Here is an 18,849-nt window from a genome sequence, read left to right as displayed (position 1 = left end):
TATTTTGAAAATAAGTATAAGACTAGTTCATTACTTCTGAGTCTTATTGATGACAAAATCTGGCATCACCTATATCCTCTTTTTGTCCTTCATACTCTCCTCTCCACTCCAACCTGCAAAAGGTTTTTCTGCAAAAGGAAATGAACTATTGTACATTGGCCATATTGCAGTCTTTGCAACAACTACTTAGTTTGCAAATAATCTTTCTCCAGGACCTTCAATTCAGATTGTGAAATGGAAATAATGATATTATCGCATTCAATGGCTGATGATACTCCAAGCATAACTAACTACAACCACTTTAACTACATTCATTCAGTGACGTTCTTGAACTTAAGTGGCTAATTGCTAACAGCCAATACCTGTTGAACTAGGCAAAATGTGTGAACACATGGAAAGTGGGGTGGAGGAAGAAAAGTATTGAGACTCTTCCAAGCATTCGAAATAGCTAAAACAAAGATAGCCTGGGTGAAGCTTTCTTGCCTAGGGTTGCCTCCCAAACCAATGGTAAGAATGGTCCTTTCTTGTTCAAGTACTCCCTAACAGCTTTCTCATCAAGGTAATAACCTTTTTGCCTCAGTGTTTGAATCATGTTCTGGGCATCCTCCAACGTTTTCTCCTTACAATACCCATCAACCAAACCAATGAACGTTGCTAAGTTAGGTGAATGTCCTGCCTCCAACATTTCCAGACAGAACCCAAATGCATCCTCCAATCTCTTTCCTTGACAAAGCCCCTGGATCAAGATGCTATAAGTGAAAGCATTAGGAATAATGCCATTGCTTTGCATTTTTCGGAAAATTCTCACAGCATCATCATGATTATAAGCCTTGCAGAACCCCTCGACTACAGCAGTGTATATAACTACTTCCGGAAGGGTACCCTTTTCACGCATAAGCCCAAAGAGCTTCATTGCCTCTTGAACCAATCCATCCTTGCAAAGCCCATCAAGCATTGCTACAGCATTTGGAATCAACCCAGCTTCTTTCATTTTTTTAAATATCTCATCTGCATCTTGCGGTGGAGGTGGTGATTCCTCAGCAGAACTCTCAGTACTCTCTCCTTTGAGAGGATTGGTATGATTTGGGTCGCTTTTTTCATGGTCAAATCCAAGCTGAAATCTCTTGAGAAAATCTTCGCCACTACTAGCCTGTGGACTCTGATTTCTATCTTGCCCATCAGGTCGGTTGAAACTAGCAGAAGGCCTCCCTGCCTGCCGTTGGCCCCGGGGAATAAACCGGGGTCTTCTAGACTCATCTCTCAATGGCCTATTGGGTATAGGCTCGGGAGGAGAAAAGTTCGACCGAGGGGTATTTGGGTTAGGAGAGCTGGGAGTATTATTGTAGTGTTGATGATCATCAAATTTGACAGAACTACAGACTGAGCGTAATTTCAGGAGCTGAACACAGCAAAGTGATTCATTCAGCAAGAAGGAAAGACTATGTTGCTGCTTAGAGTAAACCCTGCTGCCTCTCATTCTCAGCAATGCTGCCATGTCTATTACCTGCAAAGTCTTGACCACGTTATGAACTCTTTGAACTGAATACGAGAAGGTTAAATTATCCGCATGCCAAAGTACAACCCAACCAGGTAGCAGAAACTTCTATGGCTTTTACCCAAGAAGATTACCACTCTCTGTGACAGCAAACAGATGGAAATACTCTTCTCACTCTTTGAATGCTTCTTTCGTCTGCAGGCAAACCAGAAAGAGTAAGACAGCATATGTGGGAACAGAGAAGCAGGATAATGAATTAGTACATTCATTAGAAACATAATAAATACTTCACTGGTTTATCTATAAGCAAAAACCTAATCTTAGGTACCATGACTATGCACTCATTAGTCATTTGAATAGCATATAGCTGCTGGAGAACCATCATCAATGCTTTAATTTTATTTTTTATTTTTTCGGGGTGACAAGAGAAACCAGCAATCACTACCCAAAGATGTGCACGGTAAACCCGCCTTGTGACTCTAGCTGACAAAGGACTAGAATGAGGTAAACCAACCTAACTTGTAGCTCAAACCAAGAAGCCAATATGTTGCTGAAGTTGTAACCTTGTAGTTATAGAATCGAACAGCCTGACCAACTTAGCTATGTTGGTCTAATCAATGCTTTTAATTTTGTTCGCCAACAGTGAGTAACAATGCCACTAATCTCTTCCTTACCATCAGAAAACTAGCCCTTTAGACATAATATATCTATAATCGGCTTAAACAAGGATTCAAAATCAGGAATTTGAAATCTTGAGGATGGAAAATTTAGGGCAAATCATGTAATTTTACTTCTACAGCACTGGCGAGAATTTTGATTCCAATCGAACTACAAAAAACCGCGCCATTACTCAAAGGAACAATCAAACTCCGCCAAAACCCTATCAAAGAATATAGCCAAACACCCAACCAAAACCCGCTATAACCAGTAAAGATGGAAATAAATTGTATGCGATCGAAGAAATGAAGAAGAGAAAGATACGACGTACCGTCAATGGCACTTAGCTTCAAGTTTCATCTTGGCATAAAATTGGGCTTTCCGACTGGCGGCGCCAGTGAGGAAGATGGAATTAAATATTTTACGGAGTAAAATATTCAGGTCTTGATCTTGAGGTATTCAACTATTCATGTTCATCTAGGCAAGGAGTATGGAGTATCCGTGTATCACTTTATTCTTTTACATATTATCTTTAACCTTTTTAAATTTGTTCTTTATGCTTAGTAATATTTTTATACTATGTTACACATTGAAAATGTTACTTGAATTTCTAAATTCTGGTCTCTCCTCTAAATTTTTGATATAGACATTTTCTTGTGACACGCGGATAAGAGTAAGAATAGGCTAAGATGCTAGGCTTCCTTTTCCTATTTTCCACAATCCTTATATCGTGCACCAGGTGCATAATGCATTGTGTGTCCTAAAAAATTTCATTATTGTATGTACAGGATTGTATATATAATAGAATACATATAAACTCCTAACATTTAGTATGTAATTTGTGAACATTGAGTGTGTAAATTGTGAACATTAAATATGTAGATTGTATACTTTTGGACCCGGATCCACCTTGCAAGGTGGACCTGGCTGGGTCCATTGTATAACTATTGGCCATTTATCGGCAAATTATTCTTGTGCACCATGCATGGTGCACACGGTTGCAAAAATGGCATCGTTTTACTTTTTAACAAAAAATCATTTTCGATTGTCGTTAGTTACGTAAACATATGTTCATAATTTTATAATTTCACATTCTGAATGTATAGTTATGAAGTTATGGATGTATAGTTATGCAATTCTGAATGTATAGTTATGAAGTTATAATTTCACATTCTGAATGTATAGTTATGAAGTTATGGATGTGTAGTTATGTAATTCTGAATGTATAGTTATGAAGTTATGGATGTGTAGTTATGTAATTCTGAATGTATAGTTATGAAGTTATGGATGTGTAGTTATGGATGCAATTCTGAATGTATAGTTATGAAGTTATGGATGTGTAGGTATGCAATTCTCAATGTATAGTTATGAAGTTATGAATGTGTAGTTATGCAATTCTGAATGTATAGTTAGGAAGTTATGGATGTGTAGTTATGCAATTCTCAATGTACAGTTATGAAGTTATGGATGTGTAGTTATGCAATTCTGAATGTATAGTTATGAAGTTAATGGATGTGTAGTTGTGCAATTCTGAGTGTATAGTTATTAAGTTATGGATGTTTAGTTATGCAATTCTGAATGTATAGTTATGAAGTTATGGATGTATAGTTCAAATTATGCACAACATAACGCCATTAACGACAATCGAAACTGAATTATTTTTTTTTTTTAAGTTAGACGTCAAAACGACGTCGTTTTTACAACCATGTGCACCATGCATGGTGCACACGGTTGCACAGCATAACGCTCCCTATTTATCCAATTGGGCCATTGACTTGGCAATCATTATTCCATGGGCCATGGTCCACACATTTATGCGAATCATAAATAAAAAGTACATTTTTAATATATTAAAAATATATTATTTGTATACATAAAATATATTATTTGAAAGTACATGATTTTTATATATTATCAAATAATGTACATTCAGTACACAAATAATTTACTTTTAGTATATTAAAAAATAAAAATGTAGTTGTGTGGACCATGGTACGCACAATAATTTGCCTAGGCCAATTGGCCTGATTATTTATTGGGAGAATAACCATTTTATACCTTCAATTATTATGTTATAATAATGGTTAACTCAGCCCTTTAATTATATATAGTATCATATTTGGAAAAAGTGTTAAATTAGCCCCCTAAGTCGACTAGATAGTGCAATTGGATCCCCTAATAAATAAAAACTCCATTCAAATCCCCTAAACTTGTAAAATTGTTCAATTAAGTCCAAAATGACTTGTTTAACAGGTCAACTCTTCACATTGTTGACACGTGTCATTTTAAATTATTTTTATTTTTGTTTTTTTTATAAATTTTATTTATTTATTTATTAAAATTACACACACACACACACACATATATATATATATATATATATATATATATATATATATAATTTAAAAATAAAAATAAAAAACACAACCACCGACTGTCCTGCGAAGAAGTGGTTGGCTTAGACGGCCATGGCTTTTAGATCTGGAACGAGAGCGGCCATGATGCGACGGTGGAGGGGTTTCCTCTTCGCAGGGAGGAACTACTATCGGTTTCTTCTTCTTCTTCTTCTTCTTAGCTACGCAAAAGAGTCCAAGTGCGAGGAATGCTAAGAAGAAGAGACCTCCTAGTGACGCGCACACCACAATGACTACCGTATGGTACCCTCCTCCGCCTCCTGACGGTGGTGGAGACACAATGGTTCTAGATAACGGCGGAATGGAAGAGAACAGAGACGTCATAACGTAAGAGAATGGAGACGGCGATGAGGCATAGGGAGGAAATGATGTTAAGGGTGGCAATGTATAGGGTAATGGTGATGCTGATGGGCTAGTCGGTTTGGGATAGTGGGGATATGGAGCTGGTGTTCGGGGGCCACACGGTGGCTTTGTGGGTGGTGATGCCGGACTGTGATTTCCTCCCGGAGGTGTTGGGGTCGGTGGCATTATTGACTTGTTTGGCGGCGATGCTGCAGGATATGGTCCTTGTGGGGGCATGTGAGGAGTTTCGGGCTGTGATGGTGGAGCAATTGGAGCTCCCACTAGTGGCTGGTAATTCTTAGAGGGAGGCGAAGTTGGTGTTTCGGTTCTGGGTAGCGACGGTATTGGAAAGGGTTTTTGCGGTGGTTTGTAAGGTGTACCAAGCTGTGATGGCAGCGAAGTTAGTGTTTCAGCTCTAGGTGGCGATAACGGTGGCTGTCTCAGCCATGGATCTCGTTCTAGATCTGAAGGCCATGGGCGTCTCAGCCACCGACTTCCTCGCTAGACAGCCGATGGTTGTGGTTATTTATTTATTTATTTATGTATATAATATATATTTTAATAAATAAATAAATAAAATTTATATAAAAAAAGAAATAAACAAATATTTTAAAATGACACTGTGTCAACAATGTGAAGACTTAACCTGTTAAACAAGTCACTTTGGACTTAATTGAACAATTTTACAAGTTTAGAAGATTTGAATGGAGCTTTTTTAGTTAGGGGACCCAATTACACTATCCGGTCAACTTAAGGGGCCAATTTAACCAATCATTATTGTGTGGGCCATACTCCATACAAGTTGTGTGGACCATATTTTGTATACTATAAAATAATGTACATTTAGTATATTAAAAATGTACTTTATGTTATAGTCCACATAACATTATGTGGATCATGGTCCACACAATAATTTGCCCAATTTCACACTATCATATTTTGAGGATGGTCGCAAATTATGCCCTGGAAACGTGTTCACCGTGAATGGTGAACACAAGTCCAAACGACGTCGTTTTTAGGCAAAAAAAAAAAAAAAAAAAAAAAAAAATCGCGAATGTGAAGTTAACGGCGCGCCTTTGATCAAATTATGAATTTTCTGTTATGAGATTATGAATGTAATGAAAATTCATAATCGCATAAAAGTAAAATATTTATTAAATTATGAATTTTCTGTTATGAGATTATGAATGTAATGTAGATTCATAATCTCATAACAGAAAATTCATAATTTCATAACAGAAAATTCATAATTTCATAACAGAAAATTCATAATCTCATAACAGAAAATTCATAATCTCATAACTGAAAATTCATAATCTTATAACAGAAATTTCATAATATCATGGTTCCAAAGTGAATGTGTAGGCATGGTTCCAAAGTGAATGTGCAAGCATGGATTCATAATTTATGAATGTCCGTGATTTCGGACAGGAATGTGTAGGCATGGTTCCAAAGTGAATGTGCAGGCATGAATTCATAATTTATGAATGTCCGAAATCATTGCTCAGTGAAACTGTGAAATGTGAAAATGAAGAAGAAAAGTTACGCAATTAATTAAGAAAAAGAAAAAAGATAACAGTGTACTAACACCGTTGGAACCGTGAATGTATTCACCATGAATGGTGAACACGGTTCCATGGCATAACGATTGAACTAAAATGGTCATTCTCCTTTATTTATTTCATTTGTTTACTAACCAATTGCAGCCCGATTGTGCCATATTAAGGGCCCAAAGTCTTATTAAAATTGTATCGAATTATTTTTTAAGTTGTCCAAATTATGGTGGGTCTAGTCCATAAAAAATCATCAGTTTGATATAAAAATAAAAATAAACTTATGTTATTCATTATATGTTCTTCAAAAAAGTTTTGATACTTATATCAATATTTTGTTTAAATAACAACTTATACAACATTATTATTTTTTACAATACTTAGTTGCTATAGAATATATAATATCACTCTGTATTTCATAACCTTATGTATTAGAAATGTATGATTATCTTATTAATTAGGGAAAAGGGTCAAATAGACCCTTAAACTTTCATCAAAAGTGCAATTAGCCACTTGAACTTTAAAAGAGTATAATTACACACTTGAACTTGTTATTTTGAGGCATATAACCCCAGTAGCAGGTTATTTACCTGAAATAACCAGTCATTCAAGATTCCGGCGATATTCCGGTGACATTCCGACAAGTACAAAAAAATAAAAATAAAAAATCCGACGACTATTTCTACCGGAGAAGACGACGTCCGGTAGACCATTTTGGGTATTAACTCATAAATCATTCAAAGCTTGCACGATGAGCTCAGTTAGTATTTAAATAGTAAATTCTAAGCAAAGATACTGGAAGTTACACCCAATGTATGAGCTCATTGCGAACACTAGGCACTAATCCTCTCGATCACCTAAGAGCCGTTAAGTCAGGGCCTTGAGGCGATGAATTTTACCTTTTGTGGGCATGATAAATCGTTCAAAAGGTTAAAGTTAAATTAAAAAAAAAAAAGTCAATTATAGGAATGATCATTTGACTATTGATATTTATCAATTTTTACTCGACTTTCAATTGGAATGATCTCTTAACTATTGATATTCACTAATTTTCATCCTTAGCTTTACTTTCAATTTGACCATAAATGGTTCCTTGATTATTAATTTTGTTCCAAATTTGGCCAATATCCATTTAGAAAATATTAAATTTAATGGTAATAATGCAAAAATTAATTTGTTGTTGAGATGGACAAATTGAATTCATAAACTTAATACATTAATGTTGAGGTTATGTGACATTCCCTAGGAAAATTATATAACATGAACCAAGCATGAGAATCTTATATTCCCAAACAAATATAGCATCAGTTATCTTATATAAATTGAACCAAACACCCCCTAAGTTCATCATTAGTTGGAATGTGCAGAATCAAAATTTTACATTATCCCCCTTACTAATTAGACATTTAACTGAATGACCAAATTTAGAACAAATGAATAGTCAATGGACCATTTATAATCTAAATGAGAGTTAAAAATAAAAACAGGTAAATGTCATAGTCAAGTGACTATTTATGTAATTAATTAACTCAAAAAAAAAATCATTGTAATTGTTATAAAAAAATTATGTAAAAGGGAAATTGAATTTTATGATGAATCATGAATCGTGTGTGTATGTATATATATATTGTCCAACTATGTTTTTAAAATTAAAATTTATACCATATTAATGAATACTATATACTGATAAACCTACACATGCATATGCATATGTATTCGTCAAAGGATTGTTTATCTGTAACATGCCTTTTAATTTCACATTCAATATAAGAATCGCTGAACGGGGTTTTGATATAAAATTTGAATCAAGATTGTGTGTGTATACACGGTTATTATTTAGTTTGAGACTTAAATTATAAATAGTTAATACTATAATAAGTTGTGACGAAACATCTTCACCATGAGAAGGTGAGTGAAGCAAACGTATTAAATCCTCTAATGTGGATTCAAACGGATTAGCGCGTAACAATAGAAGAGGAAGGGGTTGACATTGGTAATTCCCATGTTGTGGGATTGACATCAAGTGTTTCTGACAAGTTGATTTGATCCATTTGCATGCGATGTATAGTTTGCATGTCAACGAGGAAAATAAGCAAAACTAATGAGGAAAAAAGACTTAACTCAAATTGAAGTTACTTTATTGGCATTCAGGCAATAAAAACAAAAGGGCCAAATCAGGCTCAACTCTATAGTTCTTGGCTAACCAGTCCGAAACATGATTTTGATTATGAGTGATGTAATAATGATATACTATCAAATCTCGGATTATAGCATACCAATTGATCCATGCCTATTTACAACCAAACTTAGAGAGCATTTGAAACAACTTAAGATTACTAATCTACAAAGAAAAAACTACATATTGAAGTGATAATAGATATCTATCTATCTACCAACCCATCTCACTAAAGCAAACAACATATCAGTTTCAGAGACTATTGTGAGCTGGATTTCTTGCAATAATATCAAACTGTGTATACACTAAGATGTTGAGTTTGATCAGATTATTGATGTTTGATCAGGTGTAGTATGACGACGAATATCAGGCAGATCCGAACTAGTTGAAAACTTGAGCCATCTTTTCTTCTCGACGTGCTTAAGACACGGCTGCAATGCCAGCCCGATGGCGACTGCAACGAGGCTTACAAGTGCAACTTTAGCCGAGGAGAACGCCAAGACGACGCATATGAGCAAGGTAGGCGGTACGCACATCAGAAAAGCTCCAATTGTACCAAAGGGTATCTTGTAAGGTCGCGGGGCGTTAGGCTGCTTAATTCTCAGCCAAATGAAAGCTATGAACTCTAGTATCATTCCAAAACTGTACAGGAAGTTCTCTGCTGCTATAATCTCCTGAAAGCTGAGCCAGGAGAGTAAGATGACCCCGGATGCTGAGAAGAGGATCCCGATGAGTGGGGTTCCATGGCGGGATCTCCTCGCGAAGAACTCGGGGAGCATCCCTCTTTCCGCCATGCCAAGAAGCTGAAACGAGTCGCTGCTCATCTCAGCCACGAACATCCCTATGTTCGACACTGCTGCAGCCGCTTCAATCCACCATCTTAGCCACGCCCCGCCTATGATTTTCGCTACGTCTGAGAAGTACCCGTCGGTCCATTGGTCACGCTGGAGGGGAACGGCTCCGGTCCCGGTTAAAACCGGGAAGAAGTACCCCAAAACCACCAGAATCATGGCATAAAACAAAGCCCTTGGCAGGGTTTTCTTTGGGTTTTCCACTTCCCCTGCTAAAGTACTTATTGAGTCCCAATAGTTGAGGTTCCAAAAGAGAGTGTTGAGATATAGATTCCAATCTACATTATGGATATCTGCCACCAACCATCTTTTAGGGCTTATCTTGGGAATGGAAATCAGCCCCATAACCACAAAGGGAAGAATTGAGAACACCCCAAGAAGAACAGCAAAGAACCCCACAACAGTTAAACCCCTATAATTCAAGAAAGTGAGCACAACAGTCAAACCCAATACTGCTAAAACCCTAGGAAGGCCACCAGATAGTGCTGGGATCTCAGATTTGAGATAATCAAGAAACATAACAGGGTAGAGTGCATTATCAATAACCCCACTCAGCCATTTCATCCAACCTTGCTGAAAACCCCAGAAAGGGCCCAAAGCAGAAGAAACCCACACCACATAGCCACCATTTTCAGGGAACATTGTGCTCATCTCAGCTGTGATCAGTGCCTCTGGGACACTCCATATGAGTGGGAACAACAAGAATCCAAGAAGAGAAAGAAGGGGGCCGGCTGCCCCCACGCTATCCTCCACGCCAAACGGTCCTCCCGATACTTCATAGAAAATGATAAAAACTAAGGGCAAGACTGAAACTTTCTTGCCTCTGTTTTGTCTGGGAGGAGGAAGATGAAGAGGAATAGGAACAGGAACTTCGTTAATCACTGCGCAGCCATTACGTTCCCCAGTTGAAAATGGAGTCTCTCTGTTAGGTGTACCCCTCGATTTCTGCATTCAGTAAGACAAAACACACAGCCCGAATCAGAACAACAACATTTTCCTGCAGAAACTAATTTGTTTTTCTTCAAAGCCCCAAAGCGATGGTGTTTTTCCCTCTTCAACATCTAATGCACATCAATTTAAACCTAGGATGATAATGAGTCAAGGATGACTATATTCACCATCGATTCATCTAATTCACCTTAATACTTTCTCCGTTAACGGTAAACTGTTTTCAAAATCTACATTGGGATGTGGGTATCTACTATGCATACTTACCATTTATTATTTTATTAAAATGTTTCTTTAAATTTTTTTTTTTTTTCAAATAAACTTATCAGTTTAAAACTAAAAATAGTAAAAAGTTAATGTCAGTTATAAAGATTTTTAAAACTAACTACGGAGTCTATACTAATATACTTGTTATATAGGGGATGGTTCTTGTGCGGATGACTCCTTTCGTGCAGACAGATTATGACTATTAGATGAGCTTACATTAACGGCGGAAAATCAAATAAAATGTGGACAAAAGTGATGACATTTTTATAATTTAAATGATATGCTGGTGCATTTAGATATGTTTGGTAATGCATTTATATATGATTGGTGGTGCTTTGAGTCCAAAGCATTGTAAGGTATCCAAAGATAAACCCTTAGTGCACTATATGCAGTCGTTATATCGTAGACCGCGGTGCCGCTGTAAAAAACGGCTTTGTTTCTTTAAGTAAAAAAATGACTCGCCGTTACCGTTAACGGAGTCCGCATGTTTGGTGTATTAAACACCAACTGACACTACAGTATATCTAAACTGACATTGCCTCGCGTATTATTTTTATATTATCAAATGAAACTCCAGTTATATAAAAATGATACTGTAGTTGTGGTGAAATGAAACTGCAGTGTATTTAAAATGAAACTGAATAACATTTCACATATTTGAGTGTATATTGTAAAATGAAGCTGTAATTATATCAAAATGATCATGTAGTTTTGTTTTAATAAAACTATAGTGTATATAAAATAAAATTAAATAACTTTTTCACATATTTAAGCCTATAAATATCGGATGAAACTGTGGTTATATCAAAATGAAACTGTAGTTGTGTTAAACTGAAACTGTAGTGTATACAAAATGAAACTGAATAATAGAGTTACTTTTTGCGAAAGGGTGCGAAACAACGGAAAACAAATGCCGTTTCTTTTCATTTAACAAAACGACGTCGTTTTGATGCGATGTGCATGATCGATTATGCACCGCAGTGCACGATATAATTTTCCCACTATATGCCAATCCCTTGGTGCACCACACAACGGGGGCATCAAACTCATGGGTCACAGGGCATATCGACGGGTTTAATAGACCTGTCAACAAGTTCAATAGACCGGTTGGTCCAACAATAATGCTCAATGTGCCTATTGAACCCACTGCACTTTTTTCAGCCACTTGGCGGTGCACCACGAACCAACGCTTAGTACACCACAGAAATATACATGATGCACAAAATTATCAAAATGACATTGCTTTTTTTTCCCTTTCCATCGATTTTCAACCACTTGGCGATACACCACATACCATCGCTTAGTACACCACAAATCAACGCTTAATGCACCACAGATCAGCACTTTGTGCACCACAGAAATATACATGGTGCACAAAATTATAAAAATGCCACTGCATTTTTTCATCTTCTCATTAATTTTCTACTGTTGATCTCAGCTTATCTGACGGGAGAAAGTTACCGCATCTTATCCGATTTTCATATATATATATATAACATGGTGGGTCAAGTGAGATTGTATACGAGTTTTGTATATAAACACCGCATCCAATTCGCTTCATTATAGGTTTAATATTTTAAGTCTCACCCTTGACCTATCACTTACTATCATGCACCCAAAAAATCTCCGTTCATCCAAACTCATAACATTTTTGTACTATGCATCTTTATTTTACTTTATACTATTTTACATAACAATCAATCATAATACTACTGTATACTTGTTTTTTTTCTTCCTTTTCTAACATTCTACTCCATCAATAAGAAGTGAATGTTGAAATGACCACATCTATTATTAAAGGGATCCACAACATATTTCACAATGAACATTTCTTCATTCATTTTCAAACATATATCATGTTGTGCCGAGGCTCAAGTATGGATGCAAATGTGCAATGCAATGCGCCTTATTGAGGTGGGCAACACGGTGACGCCACCTGGCGGGGTCCACCTCTGGCCCATTAAACATACATGGCTAAATGCAAAAAAGTCAAGTGCATATTGGTCCACTATGACAATACAAATAACTCATCTAAAATATAGTTGACCTTAATGCAAGTGGAGCGTTATGCCCTCAACCCGTGTCCACCATGTGCATGGTGGACACGTTGTACATTCATAATTTTTATATTCTAGATTCATAATTTTTATACTGTAAATTCATAAAATTTAATGTAGATTCATAATTTCTATACTGCACATTCATAATTTCTATACTGTAGATTCATAATTTCTATACTGCACATTCATAATTTATGTACTGTAGATTCATAATTTCTATATTGCCTTTGGGAGCCATGAGGGTGGCCGGGCGGGCCCTCAGAGTTTGAAAGTGAGGATAGCAAAATAAAATTTATAAAAATATTGGGGAAAATGCAAAAAAATAAATAAAATAATAATAATAATAATAATAATAATAATAATAAATAAATAAATAAATAAATAAATAAGAAGAAAGTTCGAACTCATAATGACGCATATACATTCAACATATTAATTAATTGACACCACTTTTCAAAATAAGAAACATAAAATGCAAATGCTAATAATTATGGGAGAAATGCGTTACTTTTGGACCACATCTTTATTTCTTGTGCTAATTAAGCTTTCATAATATATGTTTATCTAAAAAAAAATTAAGATACTGCATAATATCACAAATTATTATGTGGATCCGGTTCACTTTGCAAGGTGGACCTTTGTTTATGGTATAACAAGTGACATAATATTGCGTGTTTTATTTAATAAAATAATGTTAAACTTTTCAATTATTTATAAAAATATATAAGAGAAATATAATTTTATCACATACAAGACTATGTACATTACCAGCACCTCTCACACGTTCTTTTGTTTTCATACCAAAAGAACTTTTAAATATTTTAAATTGAATAATGTTATTTTTTATATAGAAATAAAAAAAATAGAAATTTTTGTGTGAAATTTTAAATTTTTAGGTATAATCAGAATCCGGCGGTATAAAATGGGAAAGAGCATAATTGTGAGGACCACGTGACCCCAAAATGGTGTGTCATCACTCATCACCCTATGTAACAATAACCAGAAATGAAGGGATGTGAAATTAAAGATAAGTGCAAGATTATCGCCTACGATACATTAAAAAATGCAACTCATCAACATTTTTTTTTTTTTTTTGGAAAACATGTTATTTTCCTATTAATTAATTAAACACTGTTTCTAAAAGTTGAATCTCCAACTCCAAAGGTCCCCTACGTTCCAGCCTAACAAACGTCTCATGAACCCTCATTCGTGAGAAAGGTTGAATTTTTGAAAAATATTACATTTTTCGACACAAGTATTACAATTTTCATAATAAGTAACTTTTCAACTCTTAATATTATATTTTGATTTAAAATATTACATTTTCATCAAAAGTATCACATTTTTCGTTATAAGTATTACATTTTCTCTCATAAATAACAATTAAACAATTTATTCATTCTTTTAAAGTTTCACCTCTGTGACCAGTCGAGCTGTCCATGCGGGTAAATATTAATACGCACGCAGTATTATATTTTTCATCATGCATGATGAGTAACTATTCAGTCGTAAATATTACATTTTAATTTAACAGTATTATATTTTTCCCTATAAATAATAAACAATTTATTCATAATTAGTATTACATTTTCTATATAAGTATTACATTTCTATTATTACTCTTTTAACATTTAATGAGAATAGTTTTAGTAAGTGAGAGTTGTCAGGTCAGATAATATATCTATGACAATCGAAACAGTAATATAACATCATTGATTCATTGATACGATCATAAATAATCTAAAATATAATTTGATACAGAACAATTTTTTCGTAAGTTTGACTTCTTCTTTTTATAATACAACATAAATATTATTTCATTAATTTTTTACTTTGGAGATTATTATATAGCTAGTGGAAGTGTGGAACACAAACTGCTGGACTTCAACTTTAACGTATGTAAATTCCGTACGTTTCTACTTTTAATGAAACAGTTGGATTGCGCTATGTTATCCTACTACCTCACGCAACTAATTAACTAAAAGTCTAAAACCAATTAATTACCATCCTAATAAAAAAAATAAATAAATCTTAAATAAGAGGTCACAGTTTCGAATTTCAGTGAAATATTGACTCTTTGTAATTTAATACGTTTAAAAAAGTATGTATAAATAGATATTACATTATAACGGAGTTAATGATACTAAAAAAAACTAATTACAATCCTAATAAACAAAAAAAACTCTTAATTAAGCCTCTACCTCGACTAAATCACACGATTATGTCATCTTATGTCCTCATTAGTTACCAGGACTATGTGGTCTAATGGTATCCGGGTTGGACTTCTATTTGGAAGATTGTGATTTCGAGCCTCAGTGGAGGCGTTATTGGCTCTTTGTGTTTCAGTAGATACTACATTGTAATAGAGCTAGTAGCATTCAAAAAAAAAAAATGTCCTCATTAGTTGTTTCTCATTATTAATTATTACAAAATTAATTCACTTTATTTTCCCTTATTTTTACATAATAAGGAAAGAAAGTATGACGAGAATATATACGTTTTGAGTCAATATCATTTTAGTAATTTTATATTGATCAACTTTTGTTTAAATATTGTATTTTTTTGTCACTTTTGGTCATCTAGTAGATTTTTTGGTAAATGTCTATTTTGATTTTTGAGACAAAGTAAAAAAAAAAAATGTAATTTCATAATTTTATCCTCTTAAGTCATTCCAATTTTTATTTTTTTAAAAACCCCCCTAGTCATCACAAATTATTCCAACAACTTTCTCATCTTAAAATGATTTCCTCTTGTATTCCATAATTTGAAATGATTTTTCAAAAAAAAAAAAAAAAAAAAAAAAAAGACTAGCGTAACCCAGCACTAAGTATAAATTAATTAGGCTCCTAATTACGGTGAAACTCTAAATTACAGAAGAACAAGCGAGCTACTTTTTGGGCGCCGCCATGTTCATACTCACAAGGTCACATCACAGAGCATATATATACAGGAAAAAGATTCAAAGAAGCACAAAAATCAAAGCCGAATCCGATCGAAACAGAGAATTATGGAAAAGGAAAGGCGATTTACCTCATCATTGTTGTGGTCAGAGCAAATGTTTGGGTGGAGTTGTGGTTGTTTGTTGTGACCATTGGTGGGGATCATCTCAACGGTGGACGGCGGCGGGCCGTCGTTGTTTGAGCCAATCGGCGCCATTTGATTTCAGGCTGTCGGGTCTGATCCGAGAATGAATGTCAGGGAACAGGGGTGAAGCATAGCAGTGGAAGACCAGGTGAGAGAGATGAGCAATAAGGAGACACTATTAACATGCTACAATTATGAGATGATATAATATGAGGAGCGGTGGGTGGGGGGGAGTTTATAGGAATTATAGGCTATGAAATTCAGAGAGAGAGAGAGAGAGAAGATAAGTAATAAATCCAATAATGGCTATTTTAAGGGGTGTGTGTATATATGGTAAATTATTGTGTGGATTGTTATTCCACACAACTAATGACGTCGCTAAATTTTATGAGTTAGAATAATGAAATTTTTAGAGTAAGATAATATACATTATGTGTTAGAATAATGAAATTTTTAGGGTAAGATAAAGTACATTAAGTGTTGAAATAATATACTTTATGTGTTAGAATAATGTACATTATGAGTTATAAAAATATATATTGCAGCAGGTCGTCATCTACTAGAAAAGGCGTCCCCAACTGGTCGCCTTCTATGGTAAATGGCGACTGGTGACCGTTCGATCGTCGCGCGGTTGCCGGAGATGGATAAAATTGATGCCGGAACCCTAATAACCTGTAATAGCATATCATTTACGGAGTATTAGTTTTTGGATTTCATCGTTTCAATATAACCTAGACCCGGCAATTATGGACACAACACGAAATCGGACACGAAATAACGGGTTAGTGTTTAGCCTTAATGTGTCCCGGGTTGTTAACGGGTTGACCCGTTATGTTTCGTGTCTTAACGGGTCAACTCGTTAAACCTATTAAGAACCCGTTAATATTATCGTGTTAACCCGTTTACACAAAACTGTTTATAACCCGCTAAAAACCATTGTCATGAATGCGATTACAAAAGATGCATGTTATGAACATGACTAATGATCAAGGATCGTTATGCTGTGCATCCGTATGCACCAAACATGGTGTATCCGGATGCAAAAACGACGTCGTTTTGATGTCTAACTTTAAAAAAAAAAAATCAGAATTGCATAACTACACATCAATGTTGCAAAACACGCTAGGCGCCCCCTAGGCGCCGATTTTTTATTTTTATTTATTATTATTATTTTTTATTTTTTATTTTTTTAATTAAAAATAAAATTTAAAATTTAAAATTTTTAAAATTTAGTAATAAAACATAAGGTTTCTATAGTTATTTCTTAGAAATTATTTACGAAAGTGGTTGTAAAAGTGTTCAAAAGATTGTTTAAACCATCTAAATACATAAAAAACTAAAATTAAGAGCTAAAGAAGCATTTTTTTGAGAAATTAGTGGACCAAACCGCCTTCGGCAGCGGTGGATAGATCTCGAAAAATACGCGATTTGAAAAAAAAAATTGTCCAAATCGGACAACCGAGTCAAAAGTTATGCCTTCCGAAACTTTTCCGACATTTTCAAAAAAAAAAAAAAAAAAAAAAAAAAAAAAAAAACCGGCTAGGCGGCCGGCCGCGGAGGCCGTTCCTCGCGGCGGCGCAATGGCGCCTAGGCGCGATTTTTGCAACATTGCTACACATCCATAATTTCATAATTATACATCCAGAATTACATAACTACACATCCATAATTTCATAACTATAAATCCAGAATTGCATAACTACACATCCATAACTTCATAACTATACATCCAGAATTGCATAACTACACATCCATAACTTCATAACTATAAATCCAGAATTGCATAACTACACATCCATAACTTCATAACTATAAATCCAGAATTGCATAACTACACATCCATAACTTCATAACTACACATTCAGAATTGCATAACTATACATCCAGAATTGCATAACTAAAAATTCCAGAATGAATGAACTAAAAAATGAATAACATAATGTTGTTGTTGGGAATCGAAACTGATTTTTTTTAAGTAGGACGCGCGTTTTGATGCAAAACGACGTCAGTTTTGCATCCGTATGCACCATGCATGGTGCATACAGATGCGGTGCATACGGATGCACATCATAATTTGCCAATGATCAATTTACAACATTAGGCCAAGATCCTACACCAACTATTGATGTTCAACAATCTGAATTTTGAATTTTTGTTGTGTTTAATTATGATTTTTGGATGTTATTTTATCATTTTATGAATGTTATAAATTGAATATTTTTTTTAATTTGTTTGATGCATTGAATTGTAGGTTTTATTTATTTTTTATATAACTTGACTTTATATTTTAGTTTTTTTTTTAATATATATATATATATATATATATATATATATATATATATATATATATATATATAGAGAGAGAGAGAGAGAGAGAGAGAGAGAGGGGTTTAACGAGTTTAAACGGGTTTCGTGTCATATCGTGTCGACACGACTCAAAAGCTGTTAACAAAATCTATGTCAACACATTTAACCCTTTAACAAATTGAGTTCGTGTTAAAAATTTGAACCCGTTAACCTTAACGTGTCGTGTCGTGTCCGTGTTTAGCCTTATCGTGTTCGTGTCGACCTGTTAACGAATCCGTATACACGAATTGCCAAACCTGTTAAAAGGGTGTACGTAATTGCACTTTTTAAAAATTTAAGGAACTAATTGACTTTTCAAGTAAAGTTGATTTATATATGTGTATGTGTTCTAAATATAAACTATTCGTCCGAGAAGTAACAGTCATACTATAATTTTTTGTTTTGAAACAAGTCATACTATAATTTGAACTATAACATAATAGAAATAAAACCTTTTTTTTTTTTCTTCATAAAATTGGGGCAGAAAAAAGAAAGGCTAAACCATCAATTTCACTACTATATTATCAAACATATCATTAAATAATTAATTTTGTTTTATCTTAATAAAAATCAATTTCCATTCATATGTTTTCAATATTTAAGTCAATTTGATCATTTTATTACTTACATTAAGGGTGTGTTTGGAAACCCGAAAA

At 34.4% G+C, this 18,849-nt stretch overlaps 2 protein-coding genes across 3 annotated transcripts; both read right to left on the bottom strand.

The window, feature by feature from the left end:
- On the bottom strand, positions 1 to 2,606 carry LOC109177214 (pentatricopeptide repeat-containing protein At4g38150). Of its 2 annotated transcripts, none has more exons than XM_019326526.1 (3): positions 2,484 to 2,606; positions 1,588 to 1,690; positions 1 to 1,504 (listed from the first exon to the last, which is right to left on the bottom strand). In XM_019326526.1, exon 3 carries the CDS (start codon positions 1,493 to 1,495, stop codon positions 449 to 451), a length of 1,047 nt encoding a protein of 348 aa, XP_019182071.1. In that variant the 5' UTR covers positions 1,496 to 1,504; positions 1,588 to 1,690; positions 2,484 to 2,606; the 3' UTR covers positions 1 to 448. The 2 variants fall into 2 exon arrangements, with proteins under 2 accessions (XP_019182071.1, XP_019182072.1); XM_019326527.1 differs by having other exon boundaries at positions 1,630 to 1,690.
- Positions 2,607 to 8,653: 6,047 nt separating this feature from the next.
- LOC109177452 (probable polyamine transporter At1g31830) lies at positions 8,654 to 16,098 on the bottom strand. Its single transcript, XM_019326847.1, has 2 exons — positions 15,794 to 16,098; positions 8,654 to 10,433 (listed from the first exon to the last, which is right to left on the bottom strand). Exons 1-2 carry the CDS (start codon positions 15,917 to 15,919, stop codon positions 8,961 to 8,963), a joined length of 1,599 nt encoding a protein of 532 aa, XP_019182392.1. The 5' UTR covers positions 15,920 to 16,098; the 3' UTR covers positions 8,654 to 8,960.
- Between the last annotated feature and the right edge of the window lie 2,751 nt (positions 16,099 to 18,849).

This window comes from Ipomoea nil, unplaced genomic scaffold, assembly GCF_001879475.1.
Source record: "Ipomoea nil cultivar Tokyo-kokei standard unplaced genomic scaffold, Asagao_1.1 scaffold0804, whole genome shotgun sequence".
In the NCBI taxonomy this organism is placed as follows: Eukaryota; Viridiplantae; Streptophyta; class Magnoliopsida; order Solanales; family Convolvulaceae; genus Ipomoea; species Ipomoea nil.
Note: the sequence above shows the minus strand (reverse complement) of the source record. Positions and strands in the feature narration are given on the sequence as shown.